The sequence below is a fragment of the Balaenoptera borealis genome (genome assembly GCF_965194805.1).
Source record: "Balaenoptera borealis genome assembly, chromosome: 4".
NCBI lineage: Eukaryota > Metazoa > Chordata > Mammalia > Artiodactyla > Balaenopteridae > Balaenoptera > Balaenoptera borealis.
Genome location: NC_138861.1, coordinates 116,887,858 through 116,912,482, shown reverse-complemented (window position 1 = coordinate 116,912,482; position 24,625 = coordinate 116,887,858). Strand labels below are relative to the sequence as shown.

At 38.1% G+C, this 24,625-nt stretch overlaps 1 protein-coding gene across 1 annotated transcript in view; it reads right to left on the bottom strand.

The window, feature by feature from the left end:
• The window catches only part of ARHGEF38 (Rho guanine nucleotide exchange factor 38), a 156,659-nt gene that overhangs the window by 62,929 nt on the left and 69,105 nt on the right, over positions 1 to 24,625 (bottom strand). Inside the window, exon 3 of the mRNA XM_082389157.1 lies at positions 7,477 to 7,600. Coding sequence (XP_082245283.1) covers positions 7,477 to 7,600 — 124 coding nt within the window. The remainder of the gene's footprint in view (positions 1 to 7,476; positions 7,601 to 24,625) is intronic.

The following is a 24,625-nucleotide window of genomic DNA, read 5'->3' as shown; positions in this document are numbered from 1 at the left end:
CACGTTATTCAATTATTACATACATAAGAAATCAAAGTTTGATAATGGATGGGTACATTTAATATTATCAGGATAATAAGTTAGTAATACCATGTGTTGGATACTAAGGGTGGGCACTGGCTCTCATTATTTATACATGATTTTATTTAATCTTCATAAATGCTCTGTGGGGTAGGTATTATTGCCTCAAATTTCAAGATGAGGAACTGAAGTTCAGTGAGGCTTTGTAACTTGCCTGAGATCACACATTTAACAACCGATGGGCCAGGATGTAAACTAAATCAACCTGAGACTGAAGCCTGTGTGTTCTTAAACTCTACACTGTCATCTTACTTGTTTTGTCCTTTCTCACTATTCTATTGTTACAAAATGATCTTCAGTTTAAGTGGAAACAAGAGCCACTTCTCACACTCCCATTCCTAAAGACTTAGAACCCATTTCCTATCTAGGCAGCCTGCCTAAATCAAGATTTTAAAATCCAGTTTCTATCGTGGCATGATAGTCTAGACAATTCCCCAGAGCTCTCAGACATATGCCTCTGTGCTTAAACTTGAGCCTCGACCAAACCCCAAGGTTTTTATTGAGTAAAATTCTCCTCCTGGCTGATCTAGGTATCAGGAAAGTTTCCCCTCTGGCACTAGAACTGTGAATCACAAGCTCATTCATGCCATCTAAGGACAAAGAAATGGAACACCTGTGCTTTTCATTTTGTGGCAACAGGACTTTGGCAATCTCACCCCAAATCAGTTTACCTCATGAAATCTAAGATGAAAGATTTTGTGATGGAAATTGCCAGTGAACTCCATTGATACGGCTACCCTGTATGGGTCATGGATACACCTCCTTGTCGCTATGCTCCAGACACATTGAATTGCTCTCCTTTATAAGAGCTTCCCACACTCTCCTGTCTTGAGGCCTCTGTGCCATTTGTCATTTGGGAAGTCTTTTGCTCAAATCTCCACCTTTTTAAATCCTTCAAGTCCAAGTTCAAAAGTCACCTTCCAAATCAAGTTTTTCTTCATCATCTGAGTTGAAGTAATTAATCTCTTCTCTGTGAATCTGTATTAATTAGCTATTGCTACAGGAAAAAAAAAAAAATCCCCCCTCCAAAAAAAACTTAAAGGCTTAAAACAACACTTTATTTGCTCACGATTCTCCAGGTTGATAATCTGAGTAGAGCACAGCTGGGATGGCTTGTCTCCATGTGGTGTTAAAGGGGTTTTATTGATACATTTGTAGTCTGTAGCATGAGGCCAGCTGGCTGAGGAGGGCCTTACTCACGTGTCCAAGGCCTTGACTGTGTTGTTTGGGATGACTGGGTAGTTTGAGCCTTCTCTCTTCCTGAGCAGAGAGTGGCTGTCACAAGGCTGTTGTAGAACATCATTTTGCCACATTTTATTGGTCAAAGCAAGTCATGAGGCTAGACCAGATATAAAGGGTAGGGAAATTAAAATATGCCTCCAACTTTTTCAAATATGGCCTTACTGGCTTAATTTTTTCCATAAATTTTCTACAGTCTTCCTCAATATTGCAATTTATAATTAGAAACTTGAAATTGTGAGCATCTTCAATTGCGTTTTCTCTGCAAGCTGTAATAATTTAAATGTTTTAGATTAATTTTTGCTTATAGGAAAGTTGCAAAAATAGCACCAGTAGTTTCCAAATGTCCCTCACTTGTCTTCCCCAGTGTTAACATCTTACATCACCATAGTACAATTGTCAGCAAAAGGAAATGAACTTGCTGTAATACTATTAACTAAACTGAACACCTTGCTTGGATTTTGACACTAATGTCCTTTTACTGTTCTAGAGTCTATTCAGGCTCCCACTTGCATTTATTTGTTAGTCCTCCTTAGTCTTCTGCAGTCTTTAAGAGTTCCTCAGTCTTACCTTGTCTTTAATGACCTTGGCACTTTAGAACAGTGTTGGTCAGTTATTTTGTTGAGTGTCCCTCACTTGAGTTTGCTGCTATCTAAGGTTTTCTCATGACTGGACACGAGAGCACATATTTTGGACAAAAGTACCACAGATATGATGTTGTGTCCCCCTCAGTGCATTGTATCACAAGGCTCATGATGTGAATGTGTGTTATTTCCTGATACTGCTGATCTTGATTACTCACTTGGTTAACATAGTCTTTGCCTGGTTTCTCACTGAAAAGTTACCATCTTTCCCTTTGAGGTTAATACTTACTTAGGAGACTCTTTGAAACTATGAAAATAAATTTCTCCTCAAACTTTCATCCACTAAATCTAGCATCGATCAGTGGATTTTTCTGTAACAATTATGACTATATTATTTACCTAATGGTAATTTTCTATTTTCTTCTTTCCTTCTATATTTATTCATTGAAATTTACTGTAAGGAAGAGCTTTCCTTTCTCCTCATTTATTTATATCCGTATGGACTCTATTTTATTCTATGGGCTAAAATCCAATACTAGCATTATTTATTTGGCTGCTCAAATATATAAACCATAATACTTTTAATTGTGAAAATACTCTCCTCCTAGGACAGAGACACCTAATAAGCTCAGAGAAAATTCTACTAAATGGAAGATATTAAAATTCTGATTATATATCTCTCTATATTAAAATGTATAAATATTTGAGCGTAAATATTTTCAAAGCTATTGTCTTCTTGCCTCCATTTTGATTTTTCCTTTCTTTCTTTTTGCAAAATAAAGCTCATCAAATAAGTTGTTTCTATTCATGATTTTTGAATATTTTTCCAAATATAGATATTGTAAAATCTGGTACAGGATATAACTTTATCCTATTAAACAGGAGCTCTGTCTAAAGCTTCTTTTCATAAGTCAAGTCTTCCAAAATACAATTTAAAAATTTCAAAATTAAATCTTTTACACAGTATGAACTCTCACTGTTTAATTATTTTTAAGCTAATTCCTTGTTTTCATAGGGATAAATTTCAGTGTCTTCCCATCTGCAGTTTTGTTTTCAATAACTGCAATTATAAAGACTAAAAAGCTGAAGTTACTTTTCTGTCTGTTTGTTGAATATCTTAGCTAAAGACTTCTAGCTGATTTTGAACAAAATGCAATTTCTAAAAGCTGATTAGTGACCAACACCAAAAAAAATGTGCATATCCTCTAAATATTATATACAGTTCACTCTAATTTTTGTATATGTAAAACTATGTGTGAATTTTGACTACATTTGAATTAATAGAATATCACGGCGTTACTACATATGCACCACAATCAATCCCAAGCACATTTCTGCTCCATAGATTTCTTACTTTAGTAAGAGCATTCTTTTACTGTGATGCTCCACCAAAATCTGTATTCATATTATAATTTGCATTCATAAATTTAATTTTTAAAGTTATAGTAGCATTTACAATACAGTCAGAAAATTCACCTTTGACACAATAACCTTCCAAAAGCTTTTCTTTGATTCTGTGAATTGGATTAAACATTTTGAATCAGAATTGGAATTAATTGATTTTCTGTTTAATTCATCTGCTCACACTATTATAAAACTGTCATAATTTAACTGTTTGCAAAATCTTCTGCTAATGGTGTCAACTCATTAATAGCCATTGCTCACAGGCCCAAGGAAACTTGGAATTAAAAATGAGAGAAATTAACTTAGGATAACTGTCATTTGACACAAGTGAAGCCAAGATGCATGGAGTGATATGTACTTGGGCTTAAAGATATAGGTCAGATTTCAACAAGTAGGTTCAGGTTGGGAAGAAGGTTCCAAGTGGAAGTAGCAGCATGAACAAAAGCATGGACAGCAAATGCCAAGTGCCAAGTACAATCAGTCCTCCACATCCACAGGTTTCTCATCCACTGATTCAACTAACCTCAGATAGAAAATATTCAGAAAGAAAAAATCCAGAAAGTTCCAAAAAGCAAAACTTGAATTTTCAGGCACCAGCAACTATTTATATAGCATTTACATTGTGTTAGGTATTATAAGTAATCTATAGATGATTTAAAGTATACGGGAGGTTTGCATAGATGATATGCAAATACCGCACCATTTTATATAAGGGACTTGAGTATCCGAGGATTTTGGTATCCAAGAAGGTCCTAGAACCAATCCCTGTGGATACGGAGGGACTACTGTATGTTTTAAAATAACGAGCATGTTTTTTTAAGAATAATGACTAACTTTTGATGTAGATGTTGCTACTTCTTCTGCAGATTTCTGTCTTCTGATTGTCTTATGGGTCAGTGACAGCATTAATGACCCCCTTGTGAATGGTATTTTGTGTGTTATATGTTGACCATCAACTTTCTTGAGAAATAAAAAATCAATACTTAATTTTTATTAAATGTGCATACATTAAACCCTTAACTTTTGAAAGGGTTTATTGCAAAATAAGATAAGCATAACCAGACAATAAAAAGGTGATAGATTTATATCAAACAATAAATAACCAAACTACTGTAGCAACAGCATCCACATACTCTGTAGCAGGACAGTTCAGCCGCCACTTCCCACACATATTTCACTTGCACTTAATCTTTAATTCCCTACATGTCCCACTAAGCCCATTGACTGTCACCCTTGTGGCTTCCTGCCTCCCACTGCTCATGGCATGGGCCACCCAGCATGGGTCATGACATCACTAGCTGTTGCACTTTGGACAGCAGGATTTGTAGCATCAAATACATCTCCCACCACCATCAAAACAGGAAGCAGCTAGCTGTTGCTAGCTGCTCATGCCCAAAGTCATCATTTTATCAGCCAGTACCCTGTATGCTGTACTTCTAAGGAAGATGTAAGCACTGTTGAGACTAGAAAGGTTGGGAAAGGAGAGATGGGCTCTCTTTCAGAGGTTACCATGTGAGAACTCTGGCAAATGCACCTGCCTCTTACACTCTGCTAAGAGAGGCCACGTCAGAAATTGAAGTATGATATAGAGGTCTTACCAAATCTCTTGTGATGCAACTATTAATAATGATCCTCCTCTTAAAAGGAGAAAATCCAGGACAAATGCTAAACTGGACTGAATGCTTGAATAGGCTAAAACCAGAATGTTCTAGGCAAATCAGGATACATGGCTCCTTAAACCTGGAATTTCTTTTGACTCCAGCAAATACAACCAACCCCTATATTTTGTTTGTGCTTTTTTCCACATTTCTCTTGAATCTGACCCCGTTTTCTATTCTCACATTATCCACCTTAGCCTAGATGCTTGTTACCACATGGCTAAATTATCAATAATAACATATTTACTCATTTTCTCCTTCCATCCATTCTCTTCATACCTACTATAGTTTCCTTTCTCCAGAAACTTTTGTGTCTCATTACATCCTTGCTGAAAAAAATTTTAATGGCTCCTCATTACCTGCAGAGTAATTTCCAAACTTGGATTCCAAGTATGGTCTGTCCCTATTCTATACTTACAGATTCATTTCTCACTCCTCCCTTACACGAGTCCTTCACTCCAGCTTGACTTGGTCACTCACCATTTCCTAAACACTTGGCACTTCCTCTCCATGGTTTTGTTCATGCTGTTACTTCTACTTAGTCTTCCCAATCTGGACCTCACTTGCTGAAATCTGACCTATACTTTAAGCCCAAGTAACATCTTTAAGAATTCTTCTCTGATTCCCCATCTAGAAGTAGTCTCTTTATCCCCTGAAGTTCTGCAATAGTGTAGAAAATACTCTGATGATGTATTACACAAGTGTCTTCAATTCAAGGGGTTATTTGCAAACTTTTGGAGGAAACGTGATCTCTTTCATCTTTTAATCCCTAATAATGTCACACAACACCTTAATTATTGTACACGCTGCTGCTTGATAACTATTCATTGAGTGAATAAATAAATGAATGGCCAATGAATCCACACTAGAGTGATAATGAAGAGTCCTTCCTTTAGAAATTATTTTCACAATTTTTTGGAAACTATATAAGTCAGCTTGGGCTATCATAACAAAATAACATAGATTGAGTGGCTTAAGCAACAGACATTTATTTCTCACAGTTCTGGAGACTGGGAAGTCCAAGATCAAGCTGCCAGCAGATTCAGTTCCTGATGAGGACTTCCTTCCTGGCTTGCAGACAGCTGCCTTCTGGAGTCCTTACATGGTGGAGAGGGAACTCTGGTATCTCTTTCTCTCCTTATAAGGACACTAATTCCATCATAGATCAACCCCCTCATCACTTCATCTAAATATGAAGTCCCTCCCTAAGGTCTCACCTCCTAATACCATCATGTCAGGTGTTAGAGCTTTAACATATGAATTTGAGGGGAACACAAACATTTCATATATAATCGCAAGAAATGACTGAATTTAAACCTGTCAGTGGGAGAATCTTTTTGAGTGGGCTGGCCTTTGAGCATGTAAAATACTACAAATAGCCAGGTTGTTTCACCTTTGTATAAGATCAGCTTTGCTTATTAAACTTTGGGCCTTCCTTAAATATGAAACAAAATCAATTTCATGCCATTTTTATACTCTGATTCCCATTAACAAACAAAGACATAATGAGGATGAATAAAGATATAAGGTGTAAATATGTGTTTGTGTCTCTGTGTGCGTCTCAAAGAAAGGATCCACATCAAACCAATAACAGTGGTTACTTAAGGGGATGTTAGTCACATTGGAGGGGTGAATTACGCTGTGTACTCCAGAACTGTTTTAATATTTTGTAATGAGCATATATTGAGTATTATGTGTAAAATAGAAAAATGATTACAACACATTTTAAAGAATTCTTAGCCTCCATGGCACTGTGTCTGTGATATCTTGGTTGCGGCAGCTGCCTTCAAGTTCACAACACAATATTCCCTTTGAAGCTCCCAAGAATCATCGCACATACTGCTGCTTAATAGCTATTCACTGGGTGAATAAATAAATGAATGGCCAATGAATGGAGAAAATGGAGAGAACAAAAATTTGACCCAACACTTTTCCAGTAATTTCTTTATATTTTTTTTCAAAATCTTATCAGAGTGAGAAAATAATCTATGACTGTCTAGAAACATATTTGGAAAGCAAATAATACAGAGAAAAAAGGAAAAGCATGGAAAAAGTAGTTGTTAAGTGTTTGAATGATCGTATAAACTTTCCATGCAAAAAATTACAATCCAAAAATCAATGGATTCCTAATCATATGATGAATAAGAGACATTGTGACTACAATCAGTAAAGCTATTAATGTATTTAAGTGTTTAATTCTTTAAGAATCAAGTAAGTGTTAGCCATAAAAGCAAATGAGAGAACATCTGGAAGGCAAAGAGGTTGAAAGATTGGAAATTAAAAAGCAAATGGTGTGCTTAGTGCTACTGAGGGACTGCAGCAAATGGATATAAACTCATTTGAAAATAAATACAGAGTTTGTATAATTACAATGAGCCTGAAGATGGGTTTAGCATTTATATATCTCCTGGGAATCTTGGTGAGTCAGAAACATAAAACCAAAGCAACGGGAGGCCATTAAAATATTATTTCCTGTCATATTGGAGAACTCGAGAAGAGAATAAACATACCGATTACTTGCATGGCCGGTTCCACGTCTGTCGTGGCCTCTTCCAACAATGACAGCAGCTTGGCTGATATCTGACGCACCGACTCAATGTTGCTAAACAAGCTATCCACGTCCAGCTGATCAACCTGAAGAAACACAAACACTGAGCACCAGCTGATGGAAGGAGATGCACAGTCTTTAGGATGTTTTCTCCTGCTAAACCGTAAGCGTTTTATATGCCAGCCCATGCTGTTTCCATCAACCGTTTCTGTAAACATTCTTATTTGGTATTTCCAGAGGAAATGTGCAGTTTTTCATGCAAGAAGTTGGATGGTGCATCTGTTGTTACCTCCCTCTTTTTCTTTATTTTGACTAAGTTTTAATGAGTTGAGTGTACATCTACATATTCCTGTAAGAACCACAGTGTGAAGAAGATTTGGGCTCCCTAATTAGCATTTTATTAACTGCCCTCTATGAGGGTATGTACTAGTGCATATGCATTTAGAACGCCTTACTGCTTATACAGCAGAAGTCAGAACTTACTCTGTGTAAGTGACTATTTTCAAAGCTGTTTTAAAACCACAGATGTTCTCAAAGTGATGACAAGTAGATTTGCTGAGTTGTTTCCTGCTTTTTTTTTTCTAAAAGAAATGTGAATGGAAATCTTCACCAAACGTATTCTACTAATTAAAGAAACATCATATTTTATAACTTGATGCATACCCACAAAAACCAATGTAATCATTCCTAGATTTTATAGCTGGTGTTTATAATAATTTATTCATTCACCCATCCTTTCACTAAATAATTCCTGAAGTCCTTCTATGTACCAAGAATCGTAGTAGAGACCAAACTCTGTCACAGGCATTGGATGATTTGTAGAGGGTTGGCCAACGATCCTAAGCCATCCAAGAAGAGTATGATGAGCTATGTGCCCAGATTTTGCTGGATCTTACTCAAAATCTTTCTCCTGAGTTTAAGTCAGATCTCCTTTCATAATCAAACAGTGTCTAGTGGGTCATGAACAGCTTGGCCCAGGCTCCACTGGGTTGCCACAGGGAATAGGAGCAGGTGCCTTTTATTCATGACTTATTGTGCATGAGGTCATAGGTGGATAACCAAGTCATCAATAATCGTCATGGAGAAGCTTCAGAGATGAAAAGCAGAGTTACTGGTCCAAAACGAGGTTGGCAAAATTAGGGGTGAGAGAGAGACAGGGAGTTCAGCTAAAGATCAGAAAAAAGGAGCCAAGAAATTAAGGGAAATTGGGCACAAGGTATATAGGATAAGAGACAGACCTGGAAGAATTCTGGAGATGAAGGTCAACAACTGCAGCTTCTTTTTTTAGGCTCTCAGCTAGCTCTATTTAGGAGTGGGGGAGTGTCGTGGTCCGAATGCGGGTTGGAAAAGAATTTCCACACATAAGGCAAAATGTAAAGAAGACAGAATTTATTAGAGGGAAGGGTCGCTGCTGGAACAGCAGGCCGACTTCCTAGTAGTCTGGGAAAGTCCAGCCGAAACATGTGCTATTGATCACTTTTTATAGCCAGAAAACAAAAGAATGGTTCGAGGTGAAAATTTCGACTGATTGGTCGAGGCACATATACCTTCCTTCTATAGGGTTGGAGTGGGACAGGACATATGCCTTTCCTTATTTGGGACAGGTCCCGTTGCCCAGGTGGGCGTCGCCCAGGTGGGCGCAGGGATTTCGTAACCATCGCAACATGGTGAGGAGGGCGATTAGGAGTCCGGTAGGGGGTGTGACGCTGAAACTTTTTCAGGCAGGGTCGTCCTTTGTCCTTGAAGCACCATTGTCCTTGGAGCACCACAGGGCGGAGGCAGGCTGCTCATTATTTTTTTATCCCGTCCTTTTTTGACATTGACCCCATTCTTGACGTTGTTCCCCATACTGGACATGGCTATTATTTTGATCAGGGTGTTCTGTTATTCAACATGGAAGCAATACGTCACATTGTACCTTGTTTAAAATTTTGTGACTGTGTCAGTTGTTTCCTATGCAATATAGTCTGGCTGGATATATGTCCTTCAACCATCTTGGGAAATGCCTCACCTTCCTGTCATCAGTCTGGTTCTCAAGAAAACTCTGAGCCTCATTTGTAATCAAATTCTGTGTGATTGTATGTAGTGGGTTTATTTATAGGACTACACAACTTTTTTTTTCAGTTTTTTAAATGTATTCTGAAATTATCTATATATTCATACCTCATTAGTAATAATTCAATCATTATTAGCTCTTAGGGTCTTTAACCCAGTATCTCACAAAATGTTTCTTTGTTAAGAAGAAACATTCTAACAGGATGTTAGAAGAAACATGTCTAACAGGATAGGGCACACATGGCTCTTCTGCCTAAAATCTATGGATTTTCAAGACTTCTAATTTCTGTATTAGTAAGTATGTTTAGTATTATAGATACAAAGTATCTAAAAGGCAGATAACAGTTATATGGCTCTTTTTGTTTATCATAATTTTAAATGGCTCAAATGCCGCATATCTCTGAGTACCACTGATTTAACACATTATTTTCTTTATGTATTGGGTATTAATTAAATCACAAAGGCATAACTTTGCATAGTGCAAAATATGTTTTACAAAAGTTTTGTATGAGTCAAATTTTTCTAGATTGATTTATTTTAGATGTGCTAGTTTAATATTTTTTAAAATCATATTTTGAAATGAATCCTTCTAAAGTATAAAATTTCATCCCTAATTTACTTGCTTTGTAAGCAAGTAGTTCATATGGTGTACCCTATTATTATTACATTTTGTTGTGGAATCTTCATTCTGAGGAACTTCATATTTATTATATCATATACAATTCCATCTTCTCTGTAAAATATGAACCAGTTTGAAGATAGGGAAACTCATGCAGAGTGAAGAGAGGTGCCATGCCCCAAATTATGAAGTTCAAGACAGAGCTGGAGCTGGAAACTGACCTTTTAGTCCTATTTCATAGTCCATTACCAGCAATAACTAATAATAGAATACTTTGCCATCTATGTTTGAATTTTTTAGTTTGTTCCTGAGTTTTTCGCTAGGTTTTCAGTTCTACAATTTATTTCTCAAGGTCAGAATCCTGTATATTTGTCTAATTTATATTTTAAATTCATTTAGCAAGGATCTAATTCTGTATTCTATCTATAATCTTAGTGCAATGCCACAAATACTAAATAACAAAAGCATAGGTTTTGATTTCTTTTCTTTCTGAAGGACAGAAAGGATTAAAACATCAGTTGGCCTGGTTTCAATCACCTGTATCACCACAGGCCCATGGGGATTCTGTGAATCATGAAATGAATTCACATTTAGTCACTGATATGCCAAGGAACAAATGTCTCATCCAAATAGGCTTTTAAAACTGGTAGATGATTTTCTAACTATTGATGTAAATTCAAGGAAGCATTTATATACATTTATTAATTATTTACTAGAAATGGGCAATACTCAGCTTAGGTTGAGTTATATTTTAAATGAAAATAAATTCATTTTTTTGTAAAAAGATTTCTTTTAAGTATACATTATTCTAAGCAAAGTCAATATATAATAATTTGAAAGTACAAAACAGAGAAATTAAAGGTCAGTATTTTGGGTGGCAATTTAATTCTTTGCTTCACAAAAGTATTCACAGGATATACTTCATATAGCAAGTTCCCATTGCATTTAAATAATTTCTGATCTTACAGTTGTATGTATACAAAACTACCAAGGCACAAATGTCTAAGTAAAAGAAAACACACCTATAAAACTTTATCAATTCAGAGACTGTAATCACTGGTATTGGATTACTCTGTTACCACCAGCACCTTATACTCACTGTTTTCAAAAGCTTTCGTTGCATTTTCCTGCATTCACATCCCAGCCCAAGGTCTTCCCTTTGCTTACAAACGCTTTGCCCCCAAATAACTTAAAACATTCTACCCATCTGAAATGGAATATGGTAATGGTAGTGTCTGTCCAGTAGTTTTGCCCATCTTTCTGTCCTTTCTGTTGCTTTTTTGGGAGAAGCCACAGCTCCCCAGCTCTACCTGATCTGGTGGAATTGTCACTCGTGGTGCCTGATCCCTCCCTACTCCCTCCAGTGGTGGGCATGTGACCTGCTGGCCACAGCAATTGGCCTAGGATGACAGGTGCCAAAGCATAGCAAATGAGAAGCTTCACTGATTTTTTAAAATGGTTGTTGGGAAACAGAAGGGCCTGGATTGTCAGCCCTAAATATGTAAATTTTTGTCTTCAGCAGTCATCTTTGTGGAGAGCTTGACTGTAGTAAAGTCAACACAGAGAGGGAAGCTAAGTGTGACATCGTCATGTGAGCTCCTGGGTCTACCTTGCCTAAACCAAGACATCCTTATTACAGAAGGTAATAAACGGCCTTTTCTTTTTTTTTTTTTAAACCATAATGTATTTTATTTTATTTTATTTAATAGATCTTTATTGGAGTATAACTGCTTCACAATACTGCGCTATCCTCTGTCTCACAACAAAGTGAATGAGCCACATGCACACATAAATCCCCATATCCCCTCCCCCTTGAGCCTCCCTCCCACCTTCCCTATCCCACTCCTCTGGGTCCTCGCAAAGCACCACGCTGATCTCCCTGTGCTATGCAGCTGCTTCCCACTAGCTATTTATTTTACATTTGGTAGTATATATATATGTCAATGCTACTCTCACTTTGCCCCAGCTTCCCCCTCCCCTCCGTGTCCTCAAGTTCATTCTCTATATCTACATCTTTATTCCTGCCCTGCCACTAGGTTCATCAGTACCTTTTTCTTTTTTTAATTTAGGTTCCATATATAAGTGTGAGCATATGAATTCTCTTTCTGACTTACTTCACTCTGTATGACAGACTCTAGGTCCATGCACCTCACTACAAATAACTCAGTTTCGTTTCTTTTTACAGCTGAGTAATATTCCACTGTATATATGTGCCACATCTTCTTTATCCATTCATCTGTCGATGGACATTTAGGTTGCTTCCATGTCCTGGCTATTGTAAACAGTGCTGCAATGAACGTTGTGGTACCTGACTCTGTTTTTTTTTTTTTAATCAGTCATCAATTTTATACACATCACTGTATACATGTCAATCCCAATCGCCCAATTCAGCACACCACCATCCCCACCCCACCGGGGTTTTCCCACCTTGGTGTCCATACGTTTGTTCTCTACATCTGTGTCTCAACTTCTGCCCTGCAAACTGGTTCATCTGTACCATTTTTCTAGGTTCCACATACATGCGTTAATATACAATATTTGTTTTTCTCTTTCTGACTTACTTTACTCTGTATGACAGTCTCTAGATCCATCCACACCTCAACAAATGACTCAACTTCATTCCTTTTCATGGCTGAGTAATATTCCATTGTATATATGTACCAAATCTTCTTTACCCATTCGTCTATTGATGGACATTTAGGTTGCTTCCATGACCTGGCTATTGTAAATAGTGCTGCAATGAACATTGGGGTGCATGTGTCTTTTTGAATTACGGTTTTCTCTGGGTATATGCCCAGTAGTGGGATTGCTGGATCATATGGTAATTCTATTTTTAGTTTTTTAAGGAACCTCCAAATTGTTCTCCATAGTGGCTGTATCAATTTACATTCCCACCAACAGTGCAAGAGGGTTCCCTTTTCTCCACACCCTCTCCAGCATTTGTTGTTTGTAGATTTTCTGATGATGCCCATTCTAACTGGTGTGAAGTGATACCTCATTTTAGTTTTGATTTGCATTTCTCTAATAATTAGTGATGTTGAACATCCTTTCATGTGTTTGTTGGCAATCTGTATATCTTTGGAGAAATGTCTATTTAGGTCTTCTGCCCATTTTTTGATGGGGTTGTTTGTTTTTTTCATATTGAGCTGCATGAGCTGCTTGTAAATTTTTGAGATTAATCCTTTGTCAGTTGTTTCATTTGCAAATATTTTCTCCCATTCTGAGGGTTGTCTTTTTGTCTGCTTTATGGTTTCCTTGTTGTGCAAAAGCTTTTAAGTTTATTAGGTCCCATTTGTTTATTTTTGTTTTATTTCCATTTCTCTAGGAGGTGGGTCAAAAAGGATCTTGCTGTGATTTATGTCATAGAGTGTTCTGCCTATATTTTCCTCTAAAGGTTTTATAGTGTCTGGCCTTACATTTAGGTCTTTAATCCATTTTGAGTTTATTTTTGTGTATGGTGTTAGGGAGTGTTCTAATTTCATTCTTTTACATGTAGCTGTCCAGTTTTCCCAGCACCACTTATTGAAGAGTCTGTCTTTTCTCCAATGTATATTCTTGCCTCCTTTATCAAAAATAAGGTGACCATATGTGTGTGGGTTTATCTCTGGGCTTTCTGTCCTGTTCCATTGATCTATGTTTCTGTTTTTGTGCCAGTACCATACTGTCTTGATTACTGTAACTTTGTAGTATAGTCTGAAGTCAGGGAGCCTGATTCCTCCAGCTCCATTTTTCTTTCTCAAGATTGCCTTGGCTATTCGGGGTCTTTTGTGCTTCCATACAAATTGTGAAATTTTTTGTTCTAGTTCTGTGAAGAATGCCATTGGTAATTTGATTGGGATTGCATTGAATCTGTAGATTGCTTTGGGTAAAATTCAAGCTACTTGGAATTTTACTTGTTGCCTCTAACCAACAGGGGACTAATACACTTCTCTTTATTTCTAGCCAAAATCTCACTTCCTCTAAGAAAACTTTCTTGCTCCCTTGGTTGGAATGAACCTCTCCCTCTCCTATGCTTCCACGACTCTTGCTTTGATTACCCAATGCTTACATTGAAGCCTATTTTATACATATGAGTTATTTATTAATTTATCTGTCTTTATGTAAAAACTGTGAGTCCCTCCAGGACATTGTCTTTGTGAGTTATTTGAATACGACCCTGTGTCTAATACAGTGCAAGGCTCACACCTAGCACTCAATAAAAGTTTGACAGTTTGAATTGAATTGAATCACTATAATTCAAATGATCTATTTTGTCTGTGGGAGCCATCAATAAATGTTCTTGTTCTTTACTGGGCTCTGAATAACAAGTATGAGGAAATCAAAAGTGGTTTAAAGAAAAAAATCAAAATCACCTAATTTCGTTGTTCAGAATATCACATTAAGTGGATATTTGATAATTTTCTGCTTAATTTTATCTACAGAGACAAACTGTTGTGCTCAGTTTGGCTGTTAGTATACTGAAGATTTGCTGACAAAGGCTCCACTTCCCCCTTCGTTTACACTTGGGAAACCCCTGTTTACTGTATTCTGCTTAATGAGCCTTGGGACACTCATCCTAAACCTAGTCACAGACAGGAATCACCAAACATTCTTAGGTATTGTGCAGACCCCAACCACAAACACCTTTAAAAGTGGACATTGAAAAGAAGCTAAGAAACAAACTAAAAAAAAAATAAGCTATTTTCATAAAAGTAGTTCATGTTTATTGTAGAAAATTAAAGATAGGTAGCTAAGTAAAAGAAAGAAAATACAATTGCATATTATTCTACCACACAGAAATAACCATTGATATTGTGAGGTATGTCCTGCTTAATTGTTGTTCTCTCTCTGTGTGTGTACATCTGTACAACAGATTTATATACTTCAAATAATGTTTTAAAATTTTAGTTTTTTTAACTTAGCATAACATGAACATCTTTTCATGTCATTAATTTTCCACAATTGCAACATTTTTTTTTTCACGTTTTTTTTTTAATTATTAATTAATTTATTTATTTATTTATTTATTTTTGGCTGTGTTGGGTCTTCGTTTCTGTGCGAGGGCTTTCTCTAGTTGTGGCAAGCGGGGGCCACTCTTCATCGCGGTGCGCGGGCCTCTCACTATCGCGGCCTCTCGTTGCGGAGCACAGGCTCCAGATGCGCAGGCTCAGTAGTTGTGGCTCACGGGCCTAGTTGCTCCGTGGCATGTGGGATCTTCCCAGACCAGGGCTCGAACCCGTGTCCCCTGCATTGGCAGGCAGATTCTCAACCACTGCGCCACCAGGGAAGCCCCACAATTGCAACATTTTAAATGTCAATATTATGTGGAAATACTGTAGTCTAATTAACCAGTCATTAAATATTTGAAATCTAGATAAATTGCCTTTTTCACTATTATAAGCAGCTCTCCTGGCTAAAACCTGTTCACACCTATGATTATTTACTTATGAAATTAGGAAATAAGTGTAATTGTTGAGCTAAAGTTATTAATGTTTCTTAAGGCTTTTAACAAGTCTTGGTAAATTGTACCAGCCAGTACAAACATTATTTTCTTCTAATAACCAATGCATTAAAAACCCTCAGCTGGATATTACTGCCCTGACCTCAATTTGGAAATACATTTTTAAGCTTCTAATTTGATGATCAAAATCACAGAACTTTAATGTTCCAGACATATATACAACAACTGTAGAAGAAGTAAGAAAATAAATAACATTGCTTTTGAGGACCATGGTGATTCCCACCAACCAAACTCTTCTCTGGAAATTGTTTCTAGAAAAGACTTCAGTATTTCTGTTTGGTATGGTTTGGCAGTAAGTCTAGACTCAATATAGCGTCCAATTTTGGACCCTATATTAGAATTCATATAGGAGAAATCCACCTTGGACATCATCTGACTCAGTCTAACAAAACCTGGGTCCCATCTATCCTTTCTATATGGCACTTCCATGCACAGCATTGTGGTGAGACCTGGATGTATTCACTAAATTAGTTTGCTCCATTATTAATGTTGAAACCTAAAAGAGCAATGATATTAAGATTTTAACTGTAACAAGTAAGGTGAGAGTGGAGGAATGGTGAAAATGTGTTAAAAAAAAAAAAAAAACCCTAGGAAGTGGGGACCCAATGGGGATGTTATGAGAGGGAAGAATCAGTTCTAGTTTTATTTTTTAGTGAGGCAACTGAGGAGAGGATGGCTTGTGAGACAGAAATTGCAGCAAGTGGGAAAAGAGGATGTTGGCAGAAGGCCCTGGCACCCACAGGGCTAGGATAATTATCTAATTACGATGGCATTCACTCAGACAGTTGGCTTCTAGATTACAAAGCTTTTCAGGGTAAACTAGCCATTATTTCATCAGTTTTCTCTAAACTACTGATTTGTCTGTGTGAAATTTCCTGCTGTGAAGCTAGATTCTAAACTGGCTAATTGAGTCAGACTGCAAGTTGAATCAATATCACAGCTAGACAGCAAGTCTTTTAACCAATCGTGCAGCTAAATGCCCAAGTAGGGGGAACCTTCAAGATGGCGGAGGAATAAGACATGGAGATAACCTTCCTCCCCACAAATACATCAAAAATACATCTACATGTGGAACAACTCCTACAGAACACCTACTGAATGCTGGCAGAAGACCTCAGACTTCCCAAAAGGCAAGAAACACCCCACGTACCTGGGTAGGGCAAAAGAAAAAAGAAAAAACAGAGACAAAAGAATAGGGATGGGACCTGCACCTCTGGGAGGGAGCTGTGAAGGAGGAAAAGTTTCCACACACTAGGAAGCCCCTTCACTGGCGGAGACGGGCAGTGGGCAGCAGGGGAGAAGCTTCGGAGCCACGGAGGAGAGCGCAGCAACAGGGGTGCGGAGGGCAAAGCGGAGAGATTCCCGCACAGAGGATCAGTGCCGACCAGCACTCAGCAGCCCGAGAGGCTTGTCTGCTCACCTGCCGGGGTGGGCAGGGGCTGGGAGCTGAGGCTCGGGCTTCAGAGGTCAGATCCCAGGGAGAGGACTGGGGTTGGTTGCGTGAACACAGCCTGAAGGGGGCTAGTGCGCCACAGCTAGCTGGGAGGGAGTCTGGGAAAAAGATTGGACCTGCCTAAGAGGCAAGAGACCATTGTTTCGGTGTGCGCAAAGAAAGGGGCTTCCTTCCCCATCTGCCCAAAGAAGGCAGAGCACCGCCTAACGAGCTCCAGAGACAGGTGTGAGCTCAGGCTATCAGCTCACATCCCAGAGACGGGCATGAAACGCTAATGCTGCTGCTGCAGCCACCAAAAAATCTGTGTGCAAGCACAGGTCACTCTCCACACCTCCCCTCCTGGGAGCCTGTGCAGCCCGCCAGTGCCACGGTCCGGTGATCCAGGGACAAGTTCCCCGGGAGAACACACGGCGCGCCTCAGGCTGTTGCAACATCATGTCGGCCTCTGCTGCCACGCCACAGGCTCGCCCCGCATTCCAATTATAACTACATTACCCCTCCTTCCCCCCAGCATGAGTGATCCAGAGCCCCCTAATCAGCCACTGCTTTAACTGCATCCTGTCTGGGTGGGAACAGATGCCTGAGGGCGACCTACACACAGAGGTGGGGTCATAACCAAAGCTGAAACCCAAGAGCTGTGCAAACAAAGAAGAGAAAGGGAAATTTCTCCATGCACCCTCAGGAGCAGCGGATTAAATCCCCACAATCAATTTGGTGTACCCTGCATCTGTGGAATACCTGGATAGACAACAAAGCATCCCAAAATTGAAGCGGTGGAATTTGGGAGCAACTGTAGACTTGGGGTTTTCTGTCTGTGACTGACTTGTTTCTGATTTTTATGTTTACCTTAGTATAGTTTTAAGTGTTTGTTATCATTGGTGGATTCGTTTATTGGTTTGGTTGCTCTCTTCTTATTTTTTATTATTATACTTCTTACATTTTTTTATTTTAAATAATTTTATTTTATTTATATTTATTTATTTTATTATTTATTTATTTATTTATTTTTTCTCCCTTTTCTTCTCAGCTGTGTGGCTCACAGGGTCTTGGTGCTCTGGCCTGGTGTCAGGCCTGAGCCTCTGAGGCAGGAGAGCCGAGTTCAGGACATTGGACCACCAGAGAACTACAGCCCAACATAATATCAATCAGTAAGACCTCTCCCAGAGATCTCCATCTCAACGCTGAGACCCAGCTCCACCCAACAACCAGCAACCTACAGTGCTGGACACCCTATGCCAAACAACTACCAGGACAGGAACACAACCCCACCCATTAGCAGAGAGGATGCCTAAAATCATACTAAGTTCACAGACAACCCAAAACACAGCACCAGACATAGCCCTGCCCACCAGAAAGACAAGATCCATCCCCACCCACCAGAACACAGGCACCAGTCCCCTCCACCAGGAAGCCTACACAACCCATTGAACCAACCTTACACACTGGGGGCAGACACAAAAAACAACAGGAACTACAAACCTGCTGCCTGGGAAAAGGAGACCCCAAACAGTAAGTTAAGCAAAATGAGAAGACAGAGAAACACACAGCAGATGAAGGAGCAAGGTAAAACCCCACCAGAGCAAACAAATAAAGAGGAAACAGGCAGTCTACCTGAAAAATAATTCAGAGTAATGATAGTAAAGATGATCCAAAATCTTGGAAATAGAATGGAGAAAATACAAGAAATGTTTAACAAGGACCTAGAAGAACTAAAGAGCAAACAAACAATGATGAACAACACAATAAATGAAACTAAAAATTCTCTCGAAGGAATCAATAGAAGAATAACTGAGGCAAAAGAATAGATAAGTGACATGTAAGATAAAATCGTGGAAATAACTGCTGCAGAGCAGAATAAAGAAAAAAGAATGAAAAGAACTGAGGACAGTCTGAGACCTCTGGGACAACATTAAACACAGCAACATTCGAATTATAGGGGCCCCAGAAGAAGAAGATAAAAGGAGAGGGTCTGAGAAAATGTTTGAAGAGATTATAGTTGAAAACTTTCTTAACATGGGAAAGGAAATAAACAAGTCCAGGAAGCACAGAGAGTCCTATACAGGATAAATCCAAGGAGAAACATGCAAGACACATGTGAATTAAACTATCAAAATTAAATATGAAGAAAAAATATTAAAAGCAGCAAGGGAAAAGCAACAAATAACATGCAAGGGAATCACCATAAGGTTAACAGCTGATCTTTCAGCAGAAAATCTGCAGGCCAGAAGGGAGTGGCAGGACATATTTAAAGCGATGAAAGGGAAAAGCCTACAACCAAGATTACTCTACCCAGCAAGGATCTCATTCAGATTCGACAGAGAAATTGAAACCTTTACAGACAAGCAAAAGCTAAAAGAATTCAGCACCACCAAACCAGCTTTACAGCAAATGCTAAAGGAACTTCTCTAGGCAGGAAACACAAGAGAAGGAAAAGACCTACAAGAACAAACCCAAAACCATTAAGAAAATGGTAATAGGAACATACATATCAATAATTACCTTAAATGTAAATGGATTAAACGTTCTAACCAAAAGACATAGACTGGTTGAATGGATACAAAAACAAGACCCATATATATGCTGTCTACAAGAGAGCCACTTTGACCTAGGGACACACACAGACTGAAAGTGAGGGGATGGAAAAAGATATTCCATGCAAAAGGAAATTAAGAGAAAGCTGGAGTAGCAATTCTCATATCAGACAAAATAGACTATAAAACACAGACTATTACAAGAGACAAAGATGGACAATACATAATGATCAAGGGACCAATCCAGGAAAAAGATATAAGAACTGTAAATATTTATGCACCCAACATAGGAGCACCTCAATACATAAGGCAAATGCTAACAGCCATAAAAGGGGAAATAGACAGTAACACAATCATAGTAGGGGACTTTAACACCCCACTTTCACCAATGGACAGATCATCGAAAATGAAAATAAATAAGGAAACACAAGCTTTAAATGATATATTAAACAAGATGGACTTAACTGATATTTATAGGACATTCCATCCAAAAACAACAGAATACACTTTCTTCTCAAGTGCTCATGGAACATTCTCCAGGGTAGATGATGTCTTGGGTCAGAAATCAAGCCCTGGTAAATTTAAGAAAATTGAAATCATATCAAGTATCTTTTCTGGCCACAATGCTGTGAGACTATATATCAATTACAGGAAAAACTCTGTAAAAAATACAAACACATGGAGGCTAAACAATACACTCCTAAATAACTAAGAGATCACTGAAGAAATCAAAGAGGAAATCAAAAAATATCTAGAAACAAATGACAATGAAAACACGATGACCCAAAGCCTATGAGATGTAGCAAAAGCAGTTCTAAGAGGGAAGTTTATAGCAATACAATCCTACATCATGAAACAAGAAAAATCTCAAATAAACAATCTAACTTTACACCTAAAGCAATTAGAGAAAGAAGAAAAGAACCCCAAAGTTAGCAGAAGGAAAGAAATCATAAAAGTCTATCAGAAATAAATGAAAAAGAAATGGAGAAAACAATAACAAAGATCAATAAAACTAAAAGCTGGTCTATGAGAAGATAAACAAAGTTGCTAAACCACTGGCCAGACTCATCAGGAAAGAAAGGGGGGAAGCCTCAGATCAACAGAATTAGAAGTGAAAAAGGAGAAGTAACAACTGACACTGCAGAAATACAAAGGATCATGAGAGATTACTACAAGCAACTATATTCCAATAAAATGGACAACCTGGAAGAGATGGACAAATTCTTATAAAAGCACAACCTTCCGAGTCTGAACCAGGGAAGAGATAGAAAATATAAACAGACCAATCAAAAACACTGAAATTGAAACTATGATGAAAAATCTTCCAACAAACAAAAGCCCAGGACCAGATGGCTTCACAGGTGAATTCTATCAAACATTTAGAGAAGAGCTAACACCTATCCTTCTCAAACTCTTCCAAAATATAGCAGAGGGAGGAGCACTCCCAAACTCATTCTACGAGGCCACCATCACCCTGACACCAAAACCAGACAAAGATGTCACAAAACAAGAAAACTACAGGCCCGTAACACTGATGAACAATGATGCAAAAATCCTCAACAAAATACTAGCAAACAGAATCCAACAGCACATTAAATGGATCATACACCATGATCAAGTGGGGTTTATCCCAGGAATGCAAGGATTCTACAATATACACAAATCAATCAATGTGATACACCATATTAACAAACTGAAGGATAAAAACCACATGATAATCTCAATAGATGCAGAAAAAGCTTTCGACAAAATTCAATACCCATTTATGATAAAAACTCTCCAGAAAGTAGGCATAGAGGGAACTTACCTCAACATAATAAAGGCCATATATGACAAACCCACAGCAAACATCATTCTCAATGGTGAAAAACTGAAACCATTTCCTGTAAAATCAGGAACAAGACATGGATGCCCCACTCTTACCATTATTATTCAACATAGTTTTGGAAGTTTTAGCCACAGCAATCAGAGAAGAAAAGGAAATAAAAGGAGTCCAAACTGGAAAAGAAGAAGTAAAACTGTCACTGCTTGCAGATGACATGATACTGTACATAGAGAATCTTAAAGATTCTACCAGCATACTACTAGAGCTAATCAATGTATTTGGTAAAGTAGCAGGATACAAAATTAATGCAGAGAAATCTCTTGCATTCCTATACACTAATGATGAAAAATCTGAAAGAGAAATTAAGGAAACACTCCCATTTACCATTGCAACAAAAAGAATAAAATATCTAGGAATAAACCTACCTAAGGATACAAAAGACCAGTATGCAGAAAACTATAAGACACTGATGAAAGAAATTAAAGATGATCGAAACAGATGGAGAGATATACCATGTTCTTGGATTGGAAGAATCAACAATGTGAAAATGACACTACCCAAAGCAATCTACAGATTCAATGCAATCCCTATCAAACTACCAATGGCATTTTTCACAGAACTAGAACAAGAAATTTCACAGTATGTATGGAAACACAAAAGACCCCAAATAGCCAAAGCAATCTTGAGAAAGAAAAACGGAGCTGGAGGAATCAAGCTCGCTGACTTCAGACTATACTACAAAGTTACAGTAATCAAGACAGTATGGTACTGGCACAAAAACAGAAATATCGATCAATGGAACAGGATAGAAAGCCCAGAGATAAACCCACGCACGTATGGTCACCTTATCTGTGATAAAGGAAACAAGAATATACATTGGAGAAAAGAAAGCCTCTTCAATAAGTGGTGCTGGGAAAACTGGACAGCTACATGTCAAAGAATGAAATTAGAACACTCCCTAACACCATACACAAAAATAAACTCAAAATGGATTAAAGACCTAAGTCTAAGGACAGACACTATAAAACCCTTAGAGGAAAACATAGGCAGAACACTCTATGACATAAATCACAGCAAGATCGTTTTTGACCCACCTCCTAGAGAAATGGAAATAAGAACAAAAATAAACAATGGGACCTAATAAACTTAAAAGCTTTTGCACAGCAAAGGAAACCATAAAGATGAAAAGACAACCCTCAGAATGGGAGAAAATATTTGCAAATGAAACAACTGACAAAGGATTAATCTCAAAAATTTACAAACAGCTCATGAAGCTCAATATGAAAAAAACAAACAACGCAATCAAAAAATGGGCAGAAGACCTAAATAGATATTTCTCCAAAGAAGATATACAGATGGCCAACAAACACATGAAAGGATGCTCAACATCACCAATCATTAGAGAAATGCAAGTCAAAACTACAGTGAGGTATCACCTCACACCAGTCAGAATGGCCATCATCAAAAAATCTATAAACAATAAATGCTGGAGAGGGTGTGGAGAAAAGAGAACCCTCTTACACTGTTGGTGGGAATGTAAATTGATACAGACCCTATGGAGAACAGTATGGAGGTTCCCTTAAAAGCTAAAAATAGAGCTACCATATGACCCAGCAATCCCACTACTGGGCATATTCCCTGAAAAAACCATAATTCAAAAAGAGACATGTACCACAATGTTCATTGCAGCACTATTTACTATAGCCAGGACATGGAAGCAACCTAAATGTCCATTGACAGATGACTGGATAAAGAAGATGTGGCACATTTATACAATGGAACATTACTCAGCCATAAAAAGGAATGAAATTGTGTTATTTTTATTTAGGCAGATGGACCTAGAGTCTGTCATACAGAGTAAAGTAAGTCAGAAAGAGAAAATCAAATACAGTATGCAAACACATATATATGGAATCTCAAAAAAGATGGTTATGATGAATCTAGGAGCAGGACAGGAATAAAGATGCACACATAGAGAATGGACTTGAGGACATGGGGAGGGGGAAGGGTAAGCTGGGACGAAGTGAGAGAGTGGCATGGACATATATACACTACCAATTGTAAAATAGCTAGTGGGAAGCAGCTGCATAGCACAGGGAGATCAGCTCGGTGCTTTGTGACCACCTACAGGGGTGGGATAGGGAGGGTGGGAGGGAGACACGAGAGTGAGGGGATATGGAGATACATGTATATATGTAGCTGATTCACTTTGTTATACAGCAGAAACTAACACAACATTGTAAAGCAATTATATTAACATATTTTAGTAAAAATGTTAAAAAAAAAAAAAAAGGAAGGCAAGGTAACAATAACAAACAATGCCCAAGTTACCTGATACCTGCCTGGAAACGTTCCAGGCCAGAAGACATTGATGTGGACAGACCTATATCAGTGCAGGGATGTCCATCCCTTTGCAGAAAGTAAGGCTGGGACCCTGGGACAGACTTCTCAGCATGAACAAGAGGAGAAACAGAGCCAAGAGAGGTGAGTGAAGGCCAGACCAGAGACTGTGGACAAATCTGAGAACTTCCGGAGGCCTCTGAAAAAGGAGGAGGATTGAGAAGTTCGTCCCAAACTTTGTTTTGACTAATAATAGAAAAGGAAGGTGCTTATATTGATATCCTCGGATAAAAGGTAGAGAGTAGACCAAGGGTCCCTGCTTTGTTTCTCTTACTTGCCTTAACTCAGGGACAGGCAGGAAAGAGTTCCTTGGTGGCGGTTGGAGGTGGTGTTCGGGCTCCCTGTCCTTTCCTACTTAGAATTTTATATGAAATGCTCAGAAGACAAATAGTACCGCAAGGAATAGCCCTTCTGAGTTGAAGATTCAGTAGGTTTTGTGACTCTTTAGAAATTCTTTTAGCATAAACCCTGAGTTACATTGTGGAAACACAGGAAAAAATAATTTGGAAACTGTTTGAAACAATCAATGAGATTATAAGTAAAATATGTAAATTTTTTATGCACCCAAGTCAGCCACAAAATTATATTTAAGGGCTCTGGCTGAGCACAATAAATGGGGTAAACATTTTTGTGCTTTGATCACTTGAGTATTTATTGTGTGTGTGTATGTACTCGTGTGTGTTTATCCTTTTTCTCCCTGCATACTTAGACTCAGAGCTTATGAGGTA